Raw genomic sequence first — 22,905 nt, 5'->3', positions numbered from 1 at the left:
CTTGCTTTTCCTACTCGATCACCGTAGACAATCACTGGAGTAAGGTGACACTGTTGAGGAGGTGTCGACAATACGGTGATGAATTTTTCTGTCTGCTTTCTTGTTAGGGGGACACAGTGTATGGGACAATGGTTCCAGAACTGGATGAAAACACGCTGCAAAAGACCGTGACTCCGATTGTGAAGGAGTACTTTGAACATGGAGATGGACATGAAGTGGCAGTAAGTAAATAGAGGTCTCCTCACTCCTCATCCAGCCCTACACTCCAGCTGAAGTTCTCACCCACTGCTTCATCTTTACTGAATAGCGAATTTTATTTATCTTGGCCCTACTTCCAACATCCTTCCCAAACCCATCTTCTACCCCAATTTTTAAAATCCTTCTCAAATCACTTTGATTTTCTAAAACATGTTCCCTGCGAGTACTGTCTCCAGCTGGGAGTAATGGATCATGGAATCAGTCTTTATGCTCGATTTCCCATCTGCTGAATCTTATCTACAACTTTTCCTCCTGTCGTCTGATCTGTTTTGACCTGGTCTGATTTTTGGCCCTTTCATCCATCTGCTGTTCGTAATAATAGTTTTAAACTGTAATCATAAGGTCAGGAGTGGAGCTGTTCCAGTGTTTTCCTCTGGTCATCAGTTAGCCCATAAAAGCCTAAATAATGCCTTGGATAATGTTAGGTAACAGCTAACACCACACAAACCCCAGGTAGTGACATCTCCAACAAGGGAGCCCAACCACCTCTCCATGACTGAATGGTCACCATCATTGCTGAGTTCCTCACTATCAACATCATCACTGATGATAGTTGAACTAGATCAATCACAACATCACATGGCTACAAGAGTGTGGAGCTTGGGTACTTTGATAACTGATTCTCCTCCTGACCCCTCAGAGTATCTCCACTATGTACCAGGCACAAAAGGAAAAATGAAACTATCTTCCATAGTGTTGTGCAGACTTGCATTGTGCAGTCTTCGGATGGAAGCAACGGAAGAGAGTGGGAGATAGGGCATACAGACATAATACCATCCCTATTTTAAAGTCATACATTCTGTCCTTAAGTTATTGCTCAGTTAAACAAAGTTTTATGGCAGTTTGGAAGCAGTTTGAGTTTATTCCTGATAATCAGAGTCCCCAGAGTCTGCTGCTGGACATTTGGGGAAGGGGTGGGAAGGGTTCGGGGAGAATAGGGACAGAGGGTGAGGAGGAGCAGAGTTGAGGTAAGGCATGTCATAGACATGCTGACAGCCAGTTTGAATGGTGCTAGTGGGTCTTGGGCAATTTTGGAGATATGGGTTTGCTAAAGGGAACAAAATAACTTGGGAGTGTTGCTGTCACAAACCCCAGTCATATCCTTTCACTATTATAGTATACTTAACAGTCATTGCAAAGTAATTTTTGAGAAACCTAGGGAATTCTATAAACACCATTGTGTCTCTTTTTTTTTACATGTAATAGATTCTAGTGCAGTGGTGTGATTTTAATGGGATAGGACAGCTTGGAGACATTGGTGAAGTATGGGTAAGGGTTTCAATGGCAGAAGTGCTGCAGTGTTGGTAATAGAGGGTGCGGCATAGTGGATAGGGTGTGTGATCTGATGTGTAGCACCCTGGTGCTTTGCACAGTGAGATGGGACTACAGTTCATGATTGGCTGAAAATGGTGGTAGTCTTCCTGTGGTTTAGTTAGAGGAAGCTTTGACTTGGAACGTAAGAAATAGGAACAGGAGTAGGCCATTCAGCCCTTCGAGTCTGCTCTGCCATTCAATAAGATGGTGTCTGATGACGTTCCTCAGCTGCACCTTCCTTTCCTATCCCCGTATCCCTTGATTCCCTTGGTGTCCAAAAATCTGTTGATCTCTGACTTGATTATACTCAGCATCCACAGCCCTCTGGGGTAAAAAGAAAAGGAAAGACTTGCATTTATATAGCACCTTTCGCTTGAGGCCGTCCCAAAGTGCTTCACAGTGAAGTGCTTTGGAAGTATAGTCACTGTTATAATTTTCTACACTAATGACCAGATATACTGCTTTTGTGATTCTATTGAGGATAAATATTGGCCAAGGCACCAGGGATAAGTTTCTGTTCTTTTTTTTTTGAAATACTGCCGTAGAATCTTTACTAGATGGGGCCTTGGTTTAATGTCCCATCTGAACGACGGCACCTCCAACAGTGCAGCACACTCTCAGTACTGTACTGGAGTTTCAGCCTCGGATTTTGTACTCAAGTTCTGGAGTGGAACTTGAAACCACAACCTTGTGACTCGTAGGTGATAGTGCTACCAATTGAGCCACGGCTGACACTCCAAAGAATTCCAATTCCAAAGATTCGCAACGCTTTGAGTGAAGACATTTCTCCTCATCTCATTCCTGAATAGTTGACCCCTTATCCTGAAACTATGGCTCCTAGTTGTAGACTCCCCAGCCAGGGGAAACATCCTCCTAGCATCTACTGTCAAGCCCCTGAAGAATTGTATATGTTTCAGTGAGATCACCCCTCATTCTTCTAAACTCAAGCGAATATAGGCCAAGTCTACTCAGTCTCTCCAGATTGGACTGATTCCTGGGATGAGGAGATTGTCCGGTGAACCTTCAATGTACTTCCTCCGAGGCAAATGAAGTAAGGAGACCAAAGCTGCAAACAGTACTCCAGGTGTGGTATCACCAAGGCCCATTATAAATCTACTTCCACCTATAAGGATTTTCCCTCGGAGGTCAGACAGAGGCCGGGATGTCAGCTCATGGTAGCTCGCCTTGCCTTCCAACACAAGTGAGATGGCGAGCAAAGGAACCTCATTCCTCCTCTTTCCCAAATTCAGAACCAGCTCCCCACTTTTCTCTCCACCTTTAAAAATGTAGTGAAACTTTCAGAGTCTCCTCCTAACCTCACCCTGTGGTCCTTTTATCTTTTCTCTGTGTCTTGGCAGTGTGTAGGGATATTTTCTACATTGAAAGTGCTATATCGATACAAGTTGCTGCTGCAGTTTATTGTGATTTAATCCCCATGAAGGTTATGGTTAAATATTTTGTTCTGTGATAAATAGGGTTGGTGAGCTGCAGGTGCAGATAACTATGTGGAAATATGATATGATGCTAATGGAGACCTGGCTCATAGGGCGTGACTGTGTACAAGTATTCCTAAATACATGATGAGGAAAGATAGAGAAGGAAACAGAGGATGCAGGGTGGCAGTATCGATTAAGCAATATTGATTAAAGATAATATTGCAGTACTGGAGAGAGGGAGGATGGGCTAGACGGCAAGAACAGAATCTGTTTAGAGCTGTCATTTTCTTCTTCGGCTTCCTTGTCTCGAGAGACAATGGGTAAGAGCCTGGAGGTGGTCAGTGGTTTGTGAAGCAGCGCCTGGAGTGGCTATAAAGGCCAATTCTAGAGTGACAGACTCTTCCACAGGTGCTGCAGATAAAATTGGTTGTTTGGGCTGTTACGCAGTTGGCTCTCTCCTTGCGCTTCTGTCTTTTTTCCTGCCAACTGCTAAGTCTCTTCGACTCGCCACTCTTCAGCCCCGCCTTTATGGCTGTCCGCCAGTTCTGGCGATCGCTGGCAACTGACTCCCACGACTTGTGGTCAATGTCACAGGACTTCATGTCACGTTTGCAGACATCTTTAAAGCGGAGACATGGACGGCCGGTGGGTCTGATACCAGTGACGAGCTCGCCTGTACGATGCGTCCTTGGGGATCCTGCCATCTTCCATGTGGCTCACGTGGCCAAGCCATCTCAAGCACTGCTGGCTCAGTAGGGTGTATATGCTGGGAATGTTGGCCGCCTCGAGGACTTCTGCATTGGAGATAAGGTCCTGCCACCTGATGCCAAGGATTCTCCGGATGCAGCGAAGATGGAATGAATTGAGACGTCGCTCTTGAATGACATATGTTGTCCAGGCCTCGCTGCCATAGAGCAAGGTACTGAGGACACAGGCTTGATACACTCGGACTTTTGTGTTCCGTGTTAGTGCGCCATTTTGTCACACCCTGTTGGCCAGTCTGGACATAGCAGTGGATGCCTTTCCCATGCACTTGTTGATTTCTGCATCGAGAGACAGGTTACTGGTGATAGTTGAGCCTAGGTAGGTGAACTCTTGAACCACTTCCAGAGTGTGGTCGCCGATATTGATGGATGGAGCATTTCTGACGTCCTGTCCCATGATGTTCATTTTCTTGAGGCTGATGGTTAGGCCAAATTCAATAGGTGTATTCTATAGTCCACCAACCAATGGGGAAGATATAGAGGAACAAGTTTGCAAGGAAATTAGAGAAGTGCAAGAGTAGTTACAATGGGGTGGGGGGGTTTAATTATCCTAATATAAACTAGGATAGTAATAGTGTAAAGAGCAGAGAGGGGGAAGAGCTTCTGAAATGCATTCAAGAGAACTTTCTAGATCAGTATGTTTCTGATCCAATGAGGAAGGAGGCATTACTGGAATTGGTTCTGGGGAATGAGGTGGATCAAGTGCCAGTAGGAGATCTTTTAGGGGACAGTGATCATAGTACTGTAAGATTTAAGTTAGCTGTGGAAAAGGACAAGGAGCAATCCAGAGAAGAAATAATTTAATTAGGGGAGCGCCAACTTCAATAGGGTGAGAACGCATCTGGCTCGGGGAAATTGGAATCAAAGATTGGCGGGTCAAACTGTAATCGAACAATGGGCTGCATTCAAAGAGGAGATGGGTTGGGTATGGTTGAGGTACATTTCCACGAGGGGGAATGGTCGGACAAAGAAAGCCAGAGCTCCTTGGATAATGAAAGAGAGTAAGACAAAACAGAAAAAGGGTGCATATGACAGATGTCAGGTGAATAACACAATTGAGAACCAGGCTGAATAGAGAAAATTCAGAGGGGAAATCAAAAAGGAAATGAGAGGCAAAGAGAGTATGAGAAGAGATTGTCAGCTAATGTAAATAGGATGCTAAAAGTCTTCTATTGGCATATAAATAGTAAAAGGAGGAGTCGGGCTGATTAGGGAACAAAAAGGGGATTTATGCTCAGAGACAGAGGGTATGACTGAAGTACTAAATGAGAACATTGGCAGATCATCTTTTTTGGTAAAGACAGATGCAAAGTCATGGTGAAAGAGGAGGTAGTTTAGACACTGGACGGGCTAAAAGTTGGATAAATGGGAGGTATTAGAAAAGCTGGTTGTACTTGAAGATAAGTCACCAGGACCAAATGAGATGCATCTGAGGATACTGAGGGAAGTGAGATGGAAATTGCGAAGGCACTGGCCATAATCTTCCAAACTACCTTAAATACAGGGGTGGTGCCAGAGATAAGGTTGAGAAATGGTTAATAAAGCAGACAGGATTCTGGGCTTTATACATACACAGTGACTCCTGATAACACAGTGGCCCGCTGTCGTCATAGCGCTCCGAGCTGCACACATGTGCAAACGGTCTCCTGCTCTGTGAGATGCTGTGCATGTGCAGCCTACATTTTGCCAGGACTAATTGGCGCATTCATGGGAAAACGTCATCGCGCAACACCGTGATTGTGGATCCGTGCCTGGTTGGTCTTCGCGCACGCGTGGTAAAGCATCAGCATGAGTGGGGGACTTTGAGGCTGGCGCTCGATCCACGCCACTCGCTCCCCCAACTCAGCTACTCGCTTCCGCCCCACTGGCCGCTCTCCTCCCCCACCACCCCCCCTCCCCCCCCCAGCCCACACTACTTGATTCAGACCTTGCCACTGCCCCCCACAGTGCCCCTCGGCCGATTGTTCCCCACTCCTCGCTTCCTGCCCCCCCACCACCCCGCTCTCCGGCCGCTCGCTCCCCGTTTCCTCCCCAGCCGCTAGCTCTAGGCCGTGCCACTTCCCTCCTCTCGGCTACTCGCCCCTACGTCGACCGATCACCCCTCGCAGTCCGCCTTGCTTCTTTGGGCGGTTTGGTGGGGAATGATCAAACGTGGGAATGAGTGGCCAAGAGGAGAGAAGTGGTGCGGCTTATAGCTAGCGGCTGGGGGGGAAGCTGGCAGCGAGCGGCCAGAGAGCGGGATGGTGGGCAGGAAGTGAGGATAGGGAAACAATCGGCCGAGGGGAAGAGGGTGGAGAGCAGTGGCAAGGCTGGAGCAAGTGCTTAAGGGAAGGCAGTGGGGAGCCAGCGGCGAGAAGGTGGGTCCAGGAGGGACCGATGGAGAGAAGCGCAATGGCAGGAGGGAGCGGGGGACTGTTAGGGGTGGGATGGAGGCGGCGATGGCAGCCATTGAGGGGATTTTTGGGTTGAATTTGTTTTTTGTGACAAATTGAGCAGTGCCATCTTTAATCCTGGCAGCTGCCTGAATGTCGCAGACAGTGATGTTCCAGTGGAAGAGGCTGTATTTGCGCTTGTGCTAGTACTGTGCCACCTAGTGGTTGTGTTGTCAGCAAATGCAGCCTTATACATATAGGCATGGAGTACGAAAGCAAGGAAGTTATGGTGAACCTTGATAAAACACTAGTTTGGCCTCAACTGGAGTATTGTGTCCAATTTTGGGCACCACACTGTACGAAGGATGCAAAGACATTAAAGAGGGTGCAGAAAGGATTTACATGAATGGTTCCAAAGATTGAGGGACTTCACGTATGAAGATAGATTGGAGAAGCTGGGACTGTTTTCCTTGGAGAAGAGAAGGCTGAGAGGAGATTTGATAGAGATATTCAAAATCGAGGGGTCGAGACAGAGTAGGTAGAGAGAAACTGTTCACATTTGTGGAAGGGTTCAGAACCAGAGGACATCGCTTTAAGTTAAATGGTTAAAAGAACCATGGCAACATGAGGAAAAACTTTTCTATGCAGTGAATGGTTTGGATCTGCCTGAGTGTCGTGGAGGCCAATTCAATCGAGACATTCAAAAGGGAATTGGATAATTATCTGAAGAGAAACAATTTTCAAGGCTAGGGGGGAAAGGCAAGGGAGTGGGATGCGCTGAGTTCTCTTGCAGAGCACAGGCAGGACGGGCCATTCTATGATTCTATGATTGTGTTTTTAGACCCTGCTGCAGGAACTGAATCTGGGAAAGAGGAAGTATGAGGTTCCTTCTCTCGCCGTCTCACTTGCGTTGGAAGGCAAGGCAAGCCACCGGGAGCTGACGTCTCAGCTTCTGTCTGATCTCCTGGGGAAGATCCTTACAGCCGAGGATGTTGCCAAGGCCTTTGATAGGATGTTGAAGGATCTGCCTGATCTTATTCTTGATACACCTGAAGCACCACAGGTAAAAACAAGCTCTCCACAAGCATCGCCTGTATTTGGAAAGCAACCAACTTGGTTCAGGAAACCAGGATGTAGAAGCGGTTTGGGTCGAGATGAGAAATGGTAAAGGCAAGAAGTCACTTGTGGGAGTGGTGAACAGGCCCCCTAGCAGTAACCACATGTTAGGACGGGGTATAGAGGAAGATATAATGGGAGCTTGTCAGAAAGGTACGGTGATAATCATGGGGGATTTTAAACTACTCAGTGACTGGAAAAATCAGGTGGGCAAAGGTAGGCTAGATGAGGAGCTCATAAAATGTATTTAGGATAGTTTCTTAGAACAGCACTTTCTGGAGCCAACCAGAGAGCAGGCTATACTGGACCTGATACGATTAATTAATGACCTCATAGTGAAGGTGCCTCTAGGTAGCAGCGATCATAATATGATTGAATTTTACATTCAGTTTCAGGGAGAGAAGAGTGGGTTCAAGACTAGTATTTTAAACTTAAATAAGGGCAATTGTGAGGGCATGAAAACAGCTAGCTAAAGTGAACTGGCAAATTAGATTAAGCGATAGGTCAATAGAGATGCAGTGGCAGACATTTAAGGGGATATTTCAGAATACACTGAATAGATACATTCCAATGAGAGAGAAAAATTCCAAGGGGAGAACCCACCATCCGTGGTTAACTAAAAAGTTAAAGATAGTATCAAACTGAAAGACAAAGTATATAATTGTGCAAAGATGGGAGGCAGATCAGAAGATTGGACAGAATATAAAAAACAGCAAAGGGTGGCTAAAAGATTGATGAGGAGGGAAAAATTAGAGTAGGAGAGAAAGCTGGCTAGAAATATAAAGACAGATAGTAAGAGTTTCTATAGATTTTTTTTAAAAAGAGTTAACAAAGCAGTGGTCCTATAGAAAGTGAGTCTGGGGAATTAATGGATAATAAGATGGCAGATGAATTAAACGGGTATTTTGCATCGGTTTTCACTATAGAGGATACAAGGAACATCCCAGAATTAGCAGTAAGTCAGGAAGTGGAAGGGAGCGAGGAACACAAGAAAATTACAATCATTAGGGAAGTGGTACTGAGCAAATAGCTGGAACTGCGGGCTGACAAGTCCCCGGGTCCTGATGGACTTCATCCAAGGGTGTTAAAAAATGTGGCTAGTGTTATCGTTGATCCAAAATTCCCTAGATTCGGGGAAAGTTCCATTAGATTGTAACTCCTTTATTCAAAAAGGAAGGGAGACAGAAAGCAGGAAACTACAGGCCAGTTAGCTTAACATCTGTCTTTGGAAAATGTTAGAAGCTTTGATGAAAGATGTTAATAGTAGGGCACTTAGAAAAATTCAAGCTAATCAAGCAGAGTCAACATGGTTTTGTGAAAGGGAAATCATGTTTAACCAATTGGTTGGAATTCTTTGAGGGAGTTACGTGTGCTGTGGATAAAGGGGAACCGGTGGATGTACTGTACTTAGATTTCCAGAAGGCATTTGATAAGGTGCCACATCAAATGTTATTGCGAAAAATAAAAGCTCACGGTGTAGGGGGTAACATTGGCATGGATAGAAGATTGGCTAGCTGACAGGAAACAGTAGGCATAAATGGGTCATTTTCTGGTTGGCAAGATGTAACAAGTCAAGTGCCACAGGGATCAGTGCTGGAGCTTCAACTTTTTACAATTTATATAAATGACTTGGATGAAGGGACCAAAGGTATGATTGCTAAATTTGATGACATAAAGATAGGTAGGAAAGTAAGTTGTGAAGCGGACATGAGGCTACAAATGGATATTGAAAGGTTAAGTGAATGGGCAAAGACCTAGTTGTTGGATCCTATTAGTTGCACAAAGAGAGACGAGGTCCGACTGTAGCTTTAAGAAACTTTATTGCAGTACTTAATTGTTACATCTTCAGAAAACTTAACAATGAACTGAACTAAACTGCACTAACCTAAAACTAAAAGCAACACATACACTGAACTAACCCACCTTCCGCGCCAAATCAAACCTTATTGTAGTTATTCATACAAATCAGTAACACCTACTCTTTGTTCCCAATTGGTCTACAAACTTCTGCAGTTTCTTGGTGTCAGGGCCTGATTGTCAATTTATTTTAACTTTTTACTGCAGTTTCCCATCCCCTTATCTCCTTATGAACCATTAGGCTGATTGTTGTACAATAGGCTACTATTAAGCAGTCTGCAGCTGCCCTGTTAGTTTCTGCTTGTTAGTCTGTTTCTGCTGATAAGTTGCCTCTGCAGCCCTGAAGTTATGAAGTCATTTCTGATCAGCTGTCTCTGTAGCTCCGAGGTTAGTTTGTTAGTAGTACATAACTGATTAATTATTTCACCTTAAATGTCCCCATATTATTCTGTCCCCACAGTGGACAAAGACCTGGCAAATGGAGTATAATGTGGGAAAATGTGAAGTTGTCCATTTTGGAAGGAAGAATTAAAAAGAAGCATATTATCTAAATGGTGAGAGATTGCAGAACTCTGAGATGTAGAGGGATCTGGGTGTCGCATAAGGCTCATATGCAGGTACAGAAAATAATTAGGAAAACTAATAGAATGTTATCATTTATTGCAAGGGGAATTTACAAAGGTAGGGAGGTTATGCTTCAGTTATACAGGGCATTGGTGAGACCACATCTGGAGTACTGTGTACATTATTGATCTCCTTATTTAAGGAAGGATGTAAATGCGTTGGAAGCAGTTCAGAGAAGGTTTACTAGACTAATACCTGGAATGGACGGGTTGTCTTATGAGGAAAGGTTGGCCAGGCTAGGCTTATATCCGCTGGAGTTTAGAAGGGTAAGGGGTGACTTGATTGAAACATATAAGATTCTGAGGGGTCTTGACAGGGTAGATGTGGAAAGGATATTTCCTGTTCTGGGAGAATCTAGAACTAGGGGGTCACCCTTAAAAATAAGGGATCACCCATTTAAGACAGAGGAGAAGAAAATTTTTCTGAGGGTCGTGAATCTTTGGAACTCTGGGAGAGCTCCAACAAATATCGGTTGACATTAACAGCAGCATCTTCTGGAAGTATTAACAGACCCCCTTTCTCCCAGCTGGCCACTGTAAATTTTGTTATGGCACGGCCGCTCAAGACAAAGTCCTCCAGTCAAAATATATGATTCTGATTGTGGTGGGAGCAGCGCACTGTCACTTCAGTCCCGTCACTCCACAGATCGCGTAACATATCACTTTAAACTTTCCAAATTAAAGAAAGCCACAACCGAATTGAACAACCTATTAATTCCCGAATGAGGCGAACCAAACCAGGTATCTTTAGATCAAAAAATTAACTGTTTATTAGAAAAAAACTAAAAGTCTTGAACACTGCTAAGATGAAACAGCACTTCAAAATAGTAATAATAACACAATATTGCATATTTACACTTTCTGATCAGTCCTCTGATTCAAAGTCTACTCGCAATCTTCCAGGGTCCGATGAGGTAAGGAAATCTAGTCCAACATCCAAAGCTTCAGACTCCCTTCCAGCGATGATCACAGCAGATCAACAACTCGCAACCACTTTCAAAAGAATCAATCTGGCATAACTTTTGGAATTTTGAGGGGTAAAAAATAACAGTTTAAATTCACTTCCTTCAGTTTAAATTGACAGAGATCTCTTTTCGGTTCATGCTGGCCCAGCTGTCTCTGCTAGTACAGTCTGTCTCAACTGTGCCTGCAAAAAACAGTTTTTCAGCTCGTTTCAAAAGTCAATCGCAACATTGTATATCCTGTTCTCGGTTTCTGGTTGTATCCAAGGCAACTAAGATGTACCTTCTGAAGCTGGCTGTCCGAAAGCAGTATTAATCCTTTGCTGTCTTGAAGACACACGACATATTTCCCCCCAAAAAACAGGATCATAACAATATTGACAGTCTGGTACTTTCCTTCTGAACTTTGTGTCGGCTTGGCTCAGTTGGTAGCACTATCGCTCTCTAGAGTACACTAAGGGGCAAAAAACGTTAGTGGGGGTTATATATAGACCCCCAAACTGTAATGGTGATGTTGGAATGGCATTAAACAGGAAATTAGAGACGTATACGATAAAGGAACATCTGTAATGATTATTTTATTTATTTTTTATTATTTAGAGATACAGCACTGAAACAGGCCCTTTGGCCCACCGAGTCTGTGCCAACCAACAACCAACCATTTATACTAACCCTACAGTAATCCCATATTCCCTACCACCTACCTACACTAGGGGCAATTTACAACGGCCAATTTACCTATCACCTGCAAGTCTTTGGCTGTGGGAGGAAACCGAGCACCTGACGAAAACCCACGCGGTCACAGGGAGAACTTGCAAACTCCGCACAGGCAGTACCCAGAATCGAACACGGGTCCCTGGAGCTGTGAGGCTGCGGTGCTAACCACTGCGCCACTGTGCTGCCCATTAATCTGCATATAGATTGGGCAAATCAAATTAGTCACAATACCGTATGGGAGGAATTCATAGAGCGTATACGGGATGGTTTTCTGGACCAATACGTTGAGGAACCAACTAGAGAACAGGCCATCCTAGACTGGGTATTGTGTAATGAGAGAGGAATAATTGACAATCTAGTGGTGCGAAACCCCTTGGGGATGAGCGACCATAATATGATCGAGTTCTTCAAGATGGAAAGTGACGTAGTTGATTCTGAGACTAGGTCATTAATCTTAATAAAGGAAACTACAAAGCTATGAGGCGCGGGTTGGCTATGATGGATTGGGAAACGTTACTTAAAGGGATGACGGTGGATAGGCAATGGCAAACATTTAAAGAGCGCATGGATGAACTGCAACAATTGTTTCTTCCTGTCTGGAAAGGTAGCCAAACCATGGCTTACAAGGGAAATTAGAGATAGCATTAGATCCAAGGAAGAGGCATACAAATTCGCCAGAACAAAAATAACAGACCTGAGGATTGGGAGTAGTTTAGAATTCAGCAAAGGCAGACCAAGGGATTGATTAAGAAGGGGAAAATAGAGTACGAGAGCAAGCTTGCGGGGAACATAAAAACTGACTGTAAAAGTTTCTATAGGTATGTGAAGAGAAAAAGATTTGTGAAGACAAATGTAGGTCATTTACAGTCAGAAACAGGGGAATTTATTATGGGGAACAAAGAAATGGCTGACCAACTAAATGCATACTTTGGTTCTGTCTTCACAAAGGAAGACACAAATATACCAGAAATGTTGGGGAACACAGGGCTTAGTGAGAGAGAGGAACTGAAGGAAATCAGTATTAGAAGAGAAATGGTGTTGGGGAAAATGATGGGATTGAGGGCTGATAAATCCCCAGGGCCTGATAATCTACATCCCAGAGTACTTAAGGAAGTGGTCCTAGAAATAGTGGATGCATTGGTGGTCATCTTCCAAGATTCTGTAGACTCTGGAACAGTTCCTACAGATCGGAGGGTAGCAAATGTAACCCCACTATTTAAAAAGGGAGGTAGAGAGAAAGCAGGGAATTATAGATAGCCTGATGTCGGTAGTGGGGAAAATTCTAGAGCCCATTATCAAAGATTTTATAGCAGAGCACTTGGAGAACAGTGGTAGAATCGGACAGAGTCAGCATGGATTTACAAAAGGGAAATCATGCTCTACAAATCTACTAGAATTCTTCGAGGATGTAACGAGTAACTCGAGGGGGAGCCAGTGGATGTGATTTATTTGGACTTTCAGAAGGATTTCGACAAAGTGCCACATAAGGGATTAGCGTGTAAAATTAAAGTGCTTGGGATTGGGGGTAGTGTATTGCGATGGATAGAAAATTGGTTGTCAGACAGGAAACAAAGGGTAGGAATAAACGGTAGAATAAAAGCAAAATACTGCGGATGCTGCAAATCTGAAATAAAAACAAGAAATGCTGGAAATACTCAGCAGGTCTGGCAGCATCTGTGGAGAGAGAAGCAGAGTTAACATTTTGGGTCAGTGACCCATTGTGCTGATTGCACAATGTTCAGCATGTGCAATGACTCAGATACTGAAGAACTCCGTGTACAAAGAACAGTACAACACAGGAACAGGCCATTCGGCCCTCCAAGCCTGCGCCGATCTTGATGCCTGCCGAAACTAACACCTTCTGCACTTCCGGGGCCCATATCCCTCTATTCCCTTCCTATTGATATATTTGTCAAGATGTCTCTTAAACGTCGCTATCGTATCTGCTTCCACCACCTCCCCTGGCAGCAAGTTCCAGGCACTCACCACCCTCTGTGTAAAAAAACTTGCCTCGCACATCCCCTCTAAACTTTGCCCCTCACATCTTAAACCTATGTCCCCTAGTAACTGACTCTTCCACCCTGGGAAAAAGCTTCTGACTATCCACTCTGTTCATGCCGCTCATAACTTTGTAAACCTCTATCATGTCGCCCCTCCACCTCCGTCGTTCCAGTGAAAACAATCTGATTTTTTCCAACCTCTCCTCAGAGCTAATGCCCTCCAGACCAGGCAACATCCTGGTAAACCTCCTCTGGACCCTCTCCAAAGCCTCCACGTCCTTCTGGTAGTGTGGCGACCAGAATTGCACGCAATATTCTAAGTGTGGCCTAACTAAGGTTCTGTACAGCTGCAACATGACTTGCCAATTTTTATACTCTATGCCCCGACCGATGAAGGCAAGCATGCCGAATGCCTTCTTGACTACCTTATCCACCTGCGTTGCCACTTTCAGTGACCTGTGGACCTGTACGCCCAGATCTCTCTGCCTGTCAATACTCCTAAGGGTTCTGCCATTTACTGGAAACCTCCCACCTGCATTATACCTTCCAAAATGCATTACCTCACATTTGTCCGGATTAAACTCCATCTGCCATTTCTCCGCCCAAGTCTGCAACCGATCTATATCCTGCTGTATCCTCTGACAATCCTGATCATTATCCGCAACTCCACCAACCTTTGTGTCGTCCGCAAACTTACTAATCAGACCAGCTACATTTTCCTCCAAATCATTTATATATACTACAAACAGCAACGGTCCCAGCACTGATCCCTGCGGAACACCACTAGTCACATCCCTGCATTCAGAAAAACACCCATCCACTGTTACCCTCTGTCTTCTGTGACCGAGCCAGTTCTGTATCCATCTTGCCAGCTCACCTCTGATCCCATGTGACTTCACCTTTTGCACCAGTCTGCCATGCGGGACCTTGTCAAAGGCTTTACTAAAGTCCATATCGACAACATCCACCGCCCTTCCCTCATCAATCATCTTTGTCACTTCCTCAAAAAACTCAATCAAATTAGTAAGACACGACCTCCCCTTCACAAATCCATGCTGTCTCTCGCTAATAAGTTCGTTTGTTTCCAAATGGGAGTAAATCCTGTCCCGAATAATCCTCTCTAATAGTTTCCCTACCACTGACGTAAGGCTCACCGGCCTATAATTTCCTGGATTATCCTTGCCACCCTTCTTAAACAAAGGAACAACATTGGCTATTCTCCAGTCCTCTGGGATCTCACCTGTAGCCAATGAGGATGCAAAGACTTCTGTCAGAAATGCAGCAAGACCTGGACAGCATCCAGGCTTGGACTGATAAGTGGTAAGTAACATTCGTGCCACAACGGTGCCAGGCAATGGCTTTCATCAAACGAGAGATGGTCAAACAAGCATCAAATAGGATCAGAATGCAGAATAATGTTAAAAAGACAAAGTTTAAGGGCACGCTATCTGAATGCCCATAGCATTCGCAACAAGGTAGAAATAAATGGATTTTATTTAGTGCCATTACAGAGACAAGGTTATAGGGTGACCAAGACTGGGAATTGAATATTCAAGGATATTCGTCATTTAGGAAGGATAGGCAAAAAGGAGGCGGGGTAGTGCTCTTAATAAGTACATTAGTGAGAGAGGATCTTCGATCGAAGGATGAAGATGCAGCATCAGTTTGGGAGGAGCTAAGAAGCAGCAAACATCGGTGGGTTGTTTATAGGTCACCAAAGAGTAGTGGTAATGTTGGGCACAGTATAAATCAGGAAATTAGAGGTGCATGTAACATGGGTAATACAGTCGTAATGGGCGACTTCAATTTAGATATAGACTGGGTAAACATTTCTAATATTTGCTAGTTCTGAAGAAGGGTCACAGACTTGAAACGTTAACTCTGCTTCTCTCCACAGATGCTGCCAGACCTGCTGAGTATTTCCAGCATTTCTTGTTCTTATGATAGAATTTTACATAGTTTGAAAGTGATATCATTCATTCTGAAACTAGGGTCTTAACTCTGAACAAAGGAAACTATGAAGGTATGAGGGGCAAGTTGGCTATGGTGGATTGGGAAAACATATTAAAAGATTTGACAGTAGACAGGCAATGGCTAGAACTTGAAGAAGTATTACGTAGTCTACAACTAAAATACATTCCTCTAAGACACAAAAACCCAACAGGAAAGATAACTCAACGGTGGCGAACAAAAGTTAAGGATTGCATTAGATCAAAGGAAGGGCCAGAAAAAGTGGTAAGCCTGAGGATTGGGAACAATTTAGAATGCAGCAAAGGATGTCCAAGAAACTGATAAAGGGAGGAGAGAATATGAATGCAAGCTAGCGAGAAACATAAAGTGGACTGTAAAAGCTTCAGGTATTGAAAAGGAAAAGATTAGCAAGGACTATTTTTTTAATTCGATCATGTGATGTGGGTGTCGCTGGCTAGGCCAGCATATATTGCCCATCCCTATTTCCTCTTGAGATGGTGAGCTGCCTTCTTGAACCGCTGCAGTCCATGTGAGGTAGGTACACCCACAGTGCTGTTAGGAAGTGAGTTCCAGGATTTTGACCCAACAACAGTGAAGGAACGGCGATATAGTTCCAAGTCAGGATGGTGTGTGACTTGGAGAGGATCTTGCAGGTGGTGATGTTCCCATGTATCTGCTGTCCTTGTCATTCTAGGTGGTAGAGGTCACGGGTTTGGAAGGTGTTGTCCAACGAGCCTTGGTGCGTTGCTGTGGGTCCAATACAGGTGGAGACAGGAGAATTTATAATGGAGTATAGCAAAATAGCAGAGAAACAAAACAATTACTTTTTGTCTGTCTTCACAGAGGAAGATACAGAAAATCTCCCAGAAATACTAGGGAGCCAAGGGACTTGTGAAAATAAGGAACTGAAAGAAATTAATATGAATAAAGAGGTAGTACTTGAAAAATTAACTGGATTGATGGTTGATAAATCCCCTGGACCAGATGAGCTACATCCCAGAGTGTTGAAGGAGTTGGCGATAGAGATAGTGGATGCATTGGTGGTTATCTTTCAAAATTCTATAGATTCTGGAAAGGTTCCTGTAGACTGGATGTAGCAAATGTAACCTCACTATTTAAGAAAGGAGCGAGAGAAAACTGGGAACTACAGACCTGTTAATTTGACGTTAGTAGTATAGGAAAATGTTAGAATCTATTATAAAGGGTGTGATAACTAGACACCTAGAAAATTATATAAAAGAGAAATCCTGTTTGACAAACCTGTTGGAGTTTTTTGAGGATGTTACTTGCAGTATAGATAGGAGAATCATTGGATATTTAGATTTTCAGAAGGTTTTTGATAAGGTCCCACACAGGTTAGTAAACAAAATTAGAGCACATGGGATTGGGGGTAATATATTGGTATGGATCGAGAATTGGTTAACAGACAGAAAACAGAGTAGGAATGAATGGGTCATTCTTAGGATGGCAGGCTTTTATGAGTGGGATACCACAAAGATCCGTTCTGGGGTCAACGCTGTTCACAAGCATCACCATCCCCGTGCATGTCCTGTCCGACTGGCAGGACAGACCCACCAGAGGCGGTGGCACAGTGGTATACAGTTGGGAGGGGGTTGCCCTGGAAGTCCTCAACATTGACTCCGGACCCCATGAAGTCTCATGGCATCAGGTCAAACGTGGGCAAGGAAACCTCCTGCTGATTACCACCTTCTGCACTCCCCCCTCGGTTGATGAATCAGTGCTTCTCCCTATTGAACACCAATTGGGAGAAGCACTGAGGGTGGGGGACTTCAATGTCCATCACCAAGAGTGGCCCGGTAGCACCACTACTGACCGAGCTGGCCAAGTCCTAAAGGATATAGCTGCTAGACTGGGTCTGCGGCAGGTGGTGAGGGAACCAACAAGAGGAAAAAACATACTTGAGCTCATCCTCACCACTCTAGCTGTCGCAGATGCATCTGTCCATGACCGTATTGGTCGGAGTGACCACCATGCCGTCCTTGTGGAGATGAAGTCCCGTCTTTTCACTGAGGGTACCCACCATCGTGTTGAGTGGCTAAATGGGATGGATTTCGAACAGATCTAGCAACAGAAAACTGGGCATCCATGAGGCGCTGTGGGCCATCAGCAGCAGCAGAATTGTACTCAACCACAATCTGTAACCTCATGGCCAGCATGTCCCCCACTCTACCATTACCATCAAGCCGGGAGACCAACACTGGTTCAATGAAGAGTGCAGGAGGGCATGCCAGGAGCAGCACCAGGCATACCTCAAAATGAGGTGTCAGCCTGCTGAAGCTACAACCCAGGACTACTCGCATGCCAAACAGTGGAAGCAGCATGCGATAGACAGGGCTAAGCGATCCCACAACCAACAGATCAAATCTAAGCTCTGCAGTCCAGCCACATCCAGTCATGAATGGTGGTGGACAATTAAACAGCTGAGAAAGAGCTGCAAACATCTCCATCCTCAATGATGGGAGAGCCCAGCACATCAGTGCAAAAGACAAGGCTGAAGCATTTGCATCCATCTTTAGCCAGAAGTGCCGAGTGGATGATCCATCACTGCCTCCTCCTGAGGTCCCCAGCATCTCAGATGCCAATCCGATTCAGTCCACCTGATGTCAAAAAACAGCTGAAGGCACTGGATACTGCAAAGGCTATGGGCCCTGACATCATTCCGGCAATAATACTGAAGAATTGTGCTCCAGAACTTGCCGTGCCCCCAGCAAAGGTGTTCCAGTACAGCTACAACACTGGTATCTACCCGGCAATGTGGAAAATTGCCCAGGTATGTCCTGTACACAAAAAGCAGGACGAATCCAACCCGGCCAATTACTACCCCATCAGTCTACTCTCAATCATCAGCAAAGTGATGGAAGGGATCGTTAACAGTGCCATCAAGTGGCACTTCCTCAGCAATAACCTGCTCACTGCTCAGTTTGGGCTCAGCCACTCAGCTGCTGACTTAATTACAGCCTTTGTCCAAACATGGAGCTAAACTCCAGAGGTGAGAGTGACTGCCCTTGACATCAAGGCAGCATTTGACAGAGTATGGCATTGAGGAGCCCCAGCAAACTTGAGTCAATGGGGATCGGGAGGGAAAGCTCTTCGCTGTTTGGAGTCATACCTGGCACAAAGAAAGATGGATGTGGTTGTTGGAGATAAATCATCAGTCCCAGGACATCACTGTAGTAGTTCCTCAGGTTAGTGTCCTAGGCCCAACCATCTTCAGCAGCTTCATCAATGACCTTCCCTCCATCATAAGGTCAGAAGTGGGGATGTTTGCTGATTACGCAATGTTCAGCATCATTCGCGACTCCTTAGATACTGAAGCAGCCCATGCCCATGTGCAACAAGCCCTGGACAACATCCAGGCTTGGGCTGATAAGTGGCAAGTAGCATTCACACGACACAAGTGCCAGGCAATGACGATATCAAACGAGAGAATCTAGCCATCTCCCCTTGACGTTCAATGGCATTACCATCACTGAATCCCCCATTATTAAAATCCTGGGGGTCACCATTGACCAGAAACTGAACTGGACCAGCCACATAAGTGCTGTGGCTGCAAGAGCAGGTCAGAGGCTGGGAATTCTGCGGTAAGTAACTCACCTGAATCCCCAGTGCCTGTCCACCATCTACAAGACACAAGTCAGGAGTGTGATGGAATACTCTCCACTTGCCTGGATGGGTGCTGCTCCAACACTCAAGAAGTTCGACACCATCCAGAACAAAGCAGCCCGCTTGATTGGCACCCCATCCACCACTTTCAACATTCACTCCCAAGGCTCCTTTGACAGCACCTTCCAAACCTGCGACCTCTGCCACCTAGAAGGACAAGGGCATCAGGTGCATGGGAACACCACCACCTGCAAGTTCCCCTCCAAGCCACTCACCATCCTGACTTGGAACTATATCGCCGTTCCTTCACTGTCACTGGGTCAAAATCCTGGAACTCACTTCCTAACAGAACTGTGGGTGTACCTACCTCACATGGACTGCAGCGGTTCAAGAAGGCAGCTCACCACCACCTTCTCAAGGGCAATTAGGGATGGGCAATAAATGCTGGCATAGCCAGTGACGCCCACATCCCATGAATGAATAATAAAAAAAGTCTCTCCCAGTCCTTTGTGCACTTATCTCTCCTCTCTAAGGCTTCATCCAGGTGTTCTTTCCCCTGCCAAATGTTCTTATAAATGGACAGATTATGGCAGGAGAAAGTGCAGTTTCTGGAGCAAAACGTTGAACAGTTTTCTTCTGAGGAGACTGCTGAAAATAAAGAATCAAATCTCAACAGCTAAAGCAGCTCCTAAAGGCAGCAAATGAAGTGGCACAAGAGGCCATATTTTTCTGTGTTCAATAATTTTAGCAGAAAGGTAGCTACACATAAACAGGGTTACAATATTTGTAGAAAACACTTTATTACCTTTGTTTTTTGCCGTTCTGATCATTGATGTCTGAAAAAGAGTATAAGCAAATTAGTGATTCATAAAACTCCAACTTTCTGCTTGTTAAGACCATGTTACAGACCAGTCATGAACATTTCAGATAGAATGAGGGGAACATCATCCAACTGTGAGTATAGAATTAGTTCAATGCATTGGAAGATTTTTCATATCTTTTTTTATTTTGTGGGATGTGGGTGTTGTTGGCAAGACCAGCATTTGTTGCCCATCTCCAATTACCCTTGAATGGAGTGGCTTGCTAGGCCATTTCAATGGGAATTTAAGAGTCAACCACGTTGCTGTGGTCTGGAGTCACATGTAGCCAGACCAGGTGAGGACGGTAGATTCCTTCCCTAAAGAACATTCATATCTATGGTGAAAGAATTCGTAAAATGGCAATGTAAGCACCGTGGGAATAACTTGTTGAGTTGTTGATCACATCTGAGAGTCACTCTGCCCTTAGAACATATATCGTAAGTTCTGAGGTTTTCCAACCTTCTGCAATATGAGCCTGCTCCATTCTGCTGATGGAGCAAATATGCTCCATTCTTTTCAGTCTTTGCACAGATAGAATAAAGAACAAAGAAAATTACAGCACAGGAACAGGCCCTTCGGCCCTCCAAGCCTGCGCCGATCCAAATCCTCTATCTAAACCTGTCGCCTATTTTCTAAGGGTCTGTATCTCTTTGCTTCCTGCCCATTCATGTATCTGTCTAGATACATCTTAAAAGACGCTATCATGCCCGCGTCTACCACCTCCGCTGGCAATGCATTCCAGGCACCCACCACCCTCTGCGTAAAGAACTTTCCACGCATATCCCCCCTAAACTTTTCCCCTTTCACTTTGAACTCGTGACCCCTAGTAATTGAATCCCCCACTCTGGGGGAAAAAGCTTCTTGCTATCCACCCTGTCTATACCTCTCATGATTTTGTACACCTCAATCAGGTCCCCCCTCAACCTCCGTCTTTCTAATGAAAATAATCCTAATCTACTCAACCTCTCTTCATAGCTAGCGCCCTCCATACCAGGCAACATCCTGCTGAACCTCCTCTGCACCCTCTCCAAAGCATCTACATCCTTTTGGTAATGTGGCGACCAGAACTGCACGCAGTATTCCAAATGTGGCCGAACCAAAGTCCTATACAACTGTAACATCACCTGCCAACTCTTGTACTCAATACGCCGTCCGATGAAGGAAAGCATGCCGTATGCCTTCTTGACCACTCTATTGACCTGCGTTGCCACCTTCAGGGAACAATGGACCTGAACACCCAAATCTCTCTGTACATCAATTTTCCCCAGGACTTTTCCATTTACTGTATAGTTCACTCTTGAATTGGATCTTCCAAAATGCATCACCTCGCATTTACCCTGATTGAACTCCATCTGCCATTTCTCTGCCCAACTCTCCAGTCTATCTATATTCTGCTGTATTCTCTGACAGTCCCCTTCACTATCTGCTACTCCACCAATGATTGCATGATACACCTGTCCATCCCAACACATTATTTACTGACAACTTTATTTGCTTTACTATTGATCTTCAAAACTTTCAGACTGTAAAATCTATAATCATTTTTTGGCTAGTTGTCCTAATACCTCCTTATGCAGCTTGGTGTTAAATTTGGTCTGAAAGCGCTCCTGTGAAGCACCATGGGACATTTTATTGTGTTCGAGCATCTGTATAGAATCAAGGTATTGTTGTTACAGGCAGCATGAGAAATCATTTTAGCACCAATAACAAAAGAGCCCTACGTGAGATAGCAGGAGTGGTGTCCCAGGAGAGACAGCCATCCTAATATAGGCAACAGGAACAGCCATCAAAGAAGCAGTAGCACAGCAAATACCAACAGGAAGAGAAATAGCAAGAGTTGTTTTTTGATTTCTGGCTGTATTTTATTACGCTTGGCATCATCAATATTGTGCAAGTAACTTATAAGGAACCAAGCCAGAGTTTTATTTTCATGGATTATTAGTTTTTGGGACAAGTCATATGGACTAGATTAGATTAGAGATACAGCACTGAAACAGGCCCTTCGGCCCACCGAGTCTGTGCCGAACATCAACCACCCATTTATACTAATCCTACACTAATCCCATATTCCTACCAAACATCCCCACCTGTTCTTATATTTCCCTACCACCTACCTATACTAGTGACAATTTATAATGGCCAATTTACCTATCAACCTGCAAGTCTTTTGGCTTGTGGGAGGAAACCGGAGCACCCGGAGAAAACCCGCGCAGACTCTAGTGTCTTTGCTGGTGCTGCGTTTCCCTTTGTTCTTATAGGCTAATATTTGTCTCATTTTGCAAGGTATTTCCCTTTTTTTTGTTGTTGCAATGTTTGCTTTTTTTTCGTGTTTTTTCTTTTTAGGATTTTTGTCATCCACTTCTGAAGTTGCCTATGGGAAAATTGTATTTTTATCTTAACAAGCCACTGCCAATAAAACACTCAGGAAACATCTGTGAATGAGGGATGTTCAAATTCTGAGGTAACTCTTGCAGCACACTTCACTATAACAGTCAGCTTCATCTTATTTGTGTAAGGGAACTCCTGTCAGTATAAGCATTCCCGCAGCCAGCTTCATCCCTGCATCAGAGGACTGTAGATGTTTGTGGATTCAGAAAAAAAGATTGAATCCTGCTGGGTTTATTGGGTTTGTATCAGTAGTGTTGTAGGGCGTTGTACAGAAAGTGTTTGTCTCCGATAAAGCTTAACTAGCAACTCTTTATTATTTACAGTTACTACATACGCTGTTACCTGTGAGAAAGGGGCTAGGGTTCCCTCTCAGCCTTCACCTGGTCTTACTGTAACAGGGTTTAACTTTAAACACACCATTTTTTATTAGCTCCCCCTTAGTGAATCCTTGTTCACTAACATCCAATTATAAGGCAAAGAAACCAGCCAAACAGGTTTTCTTAGGTTTAAAGAAAAAAGGTTGAACTTTATTAAAATTAAACTCTAATTCGGTTAACGCCTACGGATACGCGACGTGCCCAATCTAGCATGTATACGTGATACACACATGCAGATAGAGACAGAAAAGAGCAGAAGAAATAAA

General features: G+C 44.5%; 1 protein-coding gene and 1 long non-coding RNA gene across 3 annotated transcripts in view; one reads left to right on the top strand and one right to left on the bottom strand.

Annotated features, from left to right (window-relative positions):
* LOC137367191 (programmed cell death protein 4-like) overlaps nucleotides 1–22,905 on the top strand; it is a 91,184-nt gene that overhangs the window by 29,508 nt on the left and 38,771 nt on the right. For both annotated transcript variants that reach the window (XM_068028625.1, XM_068028623.1), the window contains exons 4-5: nucleotides 108–221; nucleotides 6,986–7,207. In XM_068028625.1, the coding sequence (XP_067884726.1) occupies nucleotides 108–221; nucleotides 6,986–7,207 (336 nt within the window). The remainder of the gene's footprint in view (nucleotides 1–107; nucleotides 222–6,985; nucleotides 7,208–22,905) is intronic.
* LOC137367243 (uncharacterized) overlaps nucleotides 1–22,905 on the bottom strand; it is a 74,859-nt gene that overhangs the window by 22,873 nt on the left and 29,081 nt on the right. Inside the window, exons 2-3 of the long non-coding RNA XR_010973748.1 lie at nucleotides 19,820–19,850; nucleotides 10,597–11,156 (exon numbers count right to left, since the gene is read on the bottom strand). This is a non-coding gene — a long non-coding RNA (uncharacterized lncRNA). The remainder of the gene's footprint in view (nucleotides 1–10,596; nucleotides 11,157–19,819; nucleotides 19,851–22,905) is intronic.

The sequence above is a fragment of the Heterodontus francisci genome, chromosome 1 (genome assembly GCF_036365525.1).
Source record: "Heterodontus francisci isolate sHetFra1 chromosome 1, sHetFra1.hap1, whole genome shotgun sequence".
NCBI lineage: Eukaryota > Metazoa > Chordata > Chondrichthyes > Heterodontiformes > Heterodontidae > Heterodontus > Heterodontus francisci.
This window is presented reverse-complemented; position numbering and strand designations above follow the sequence as displayed.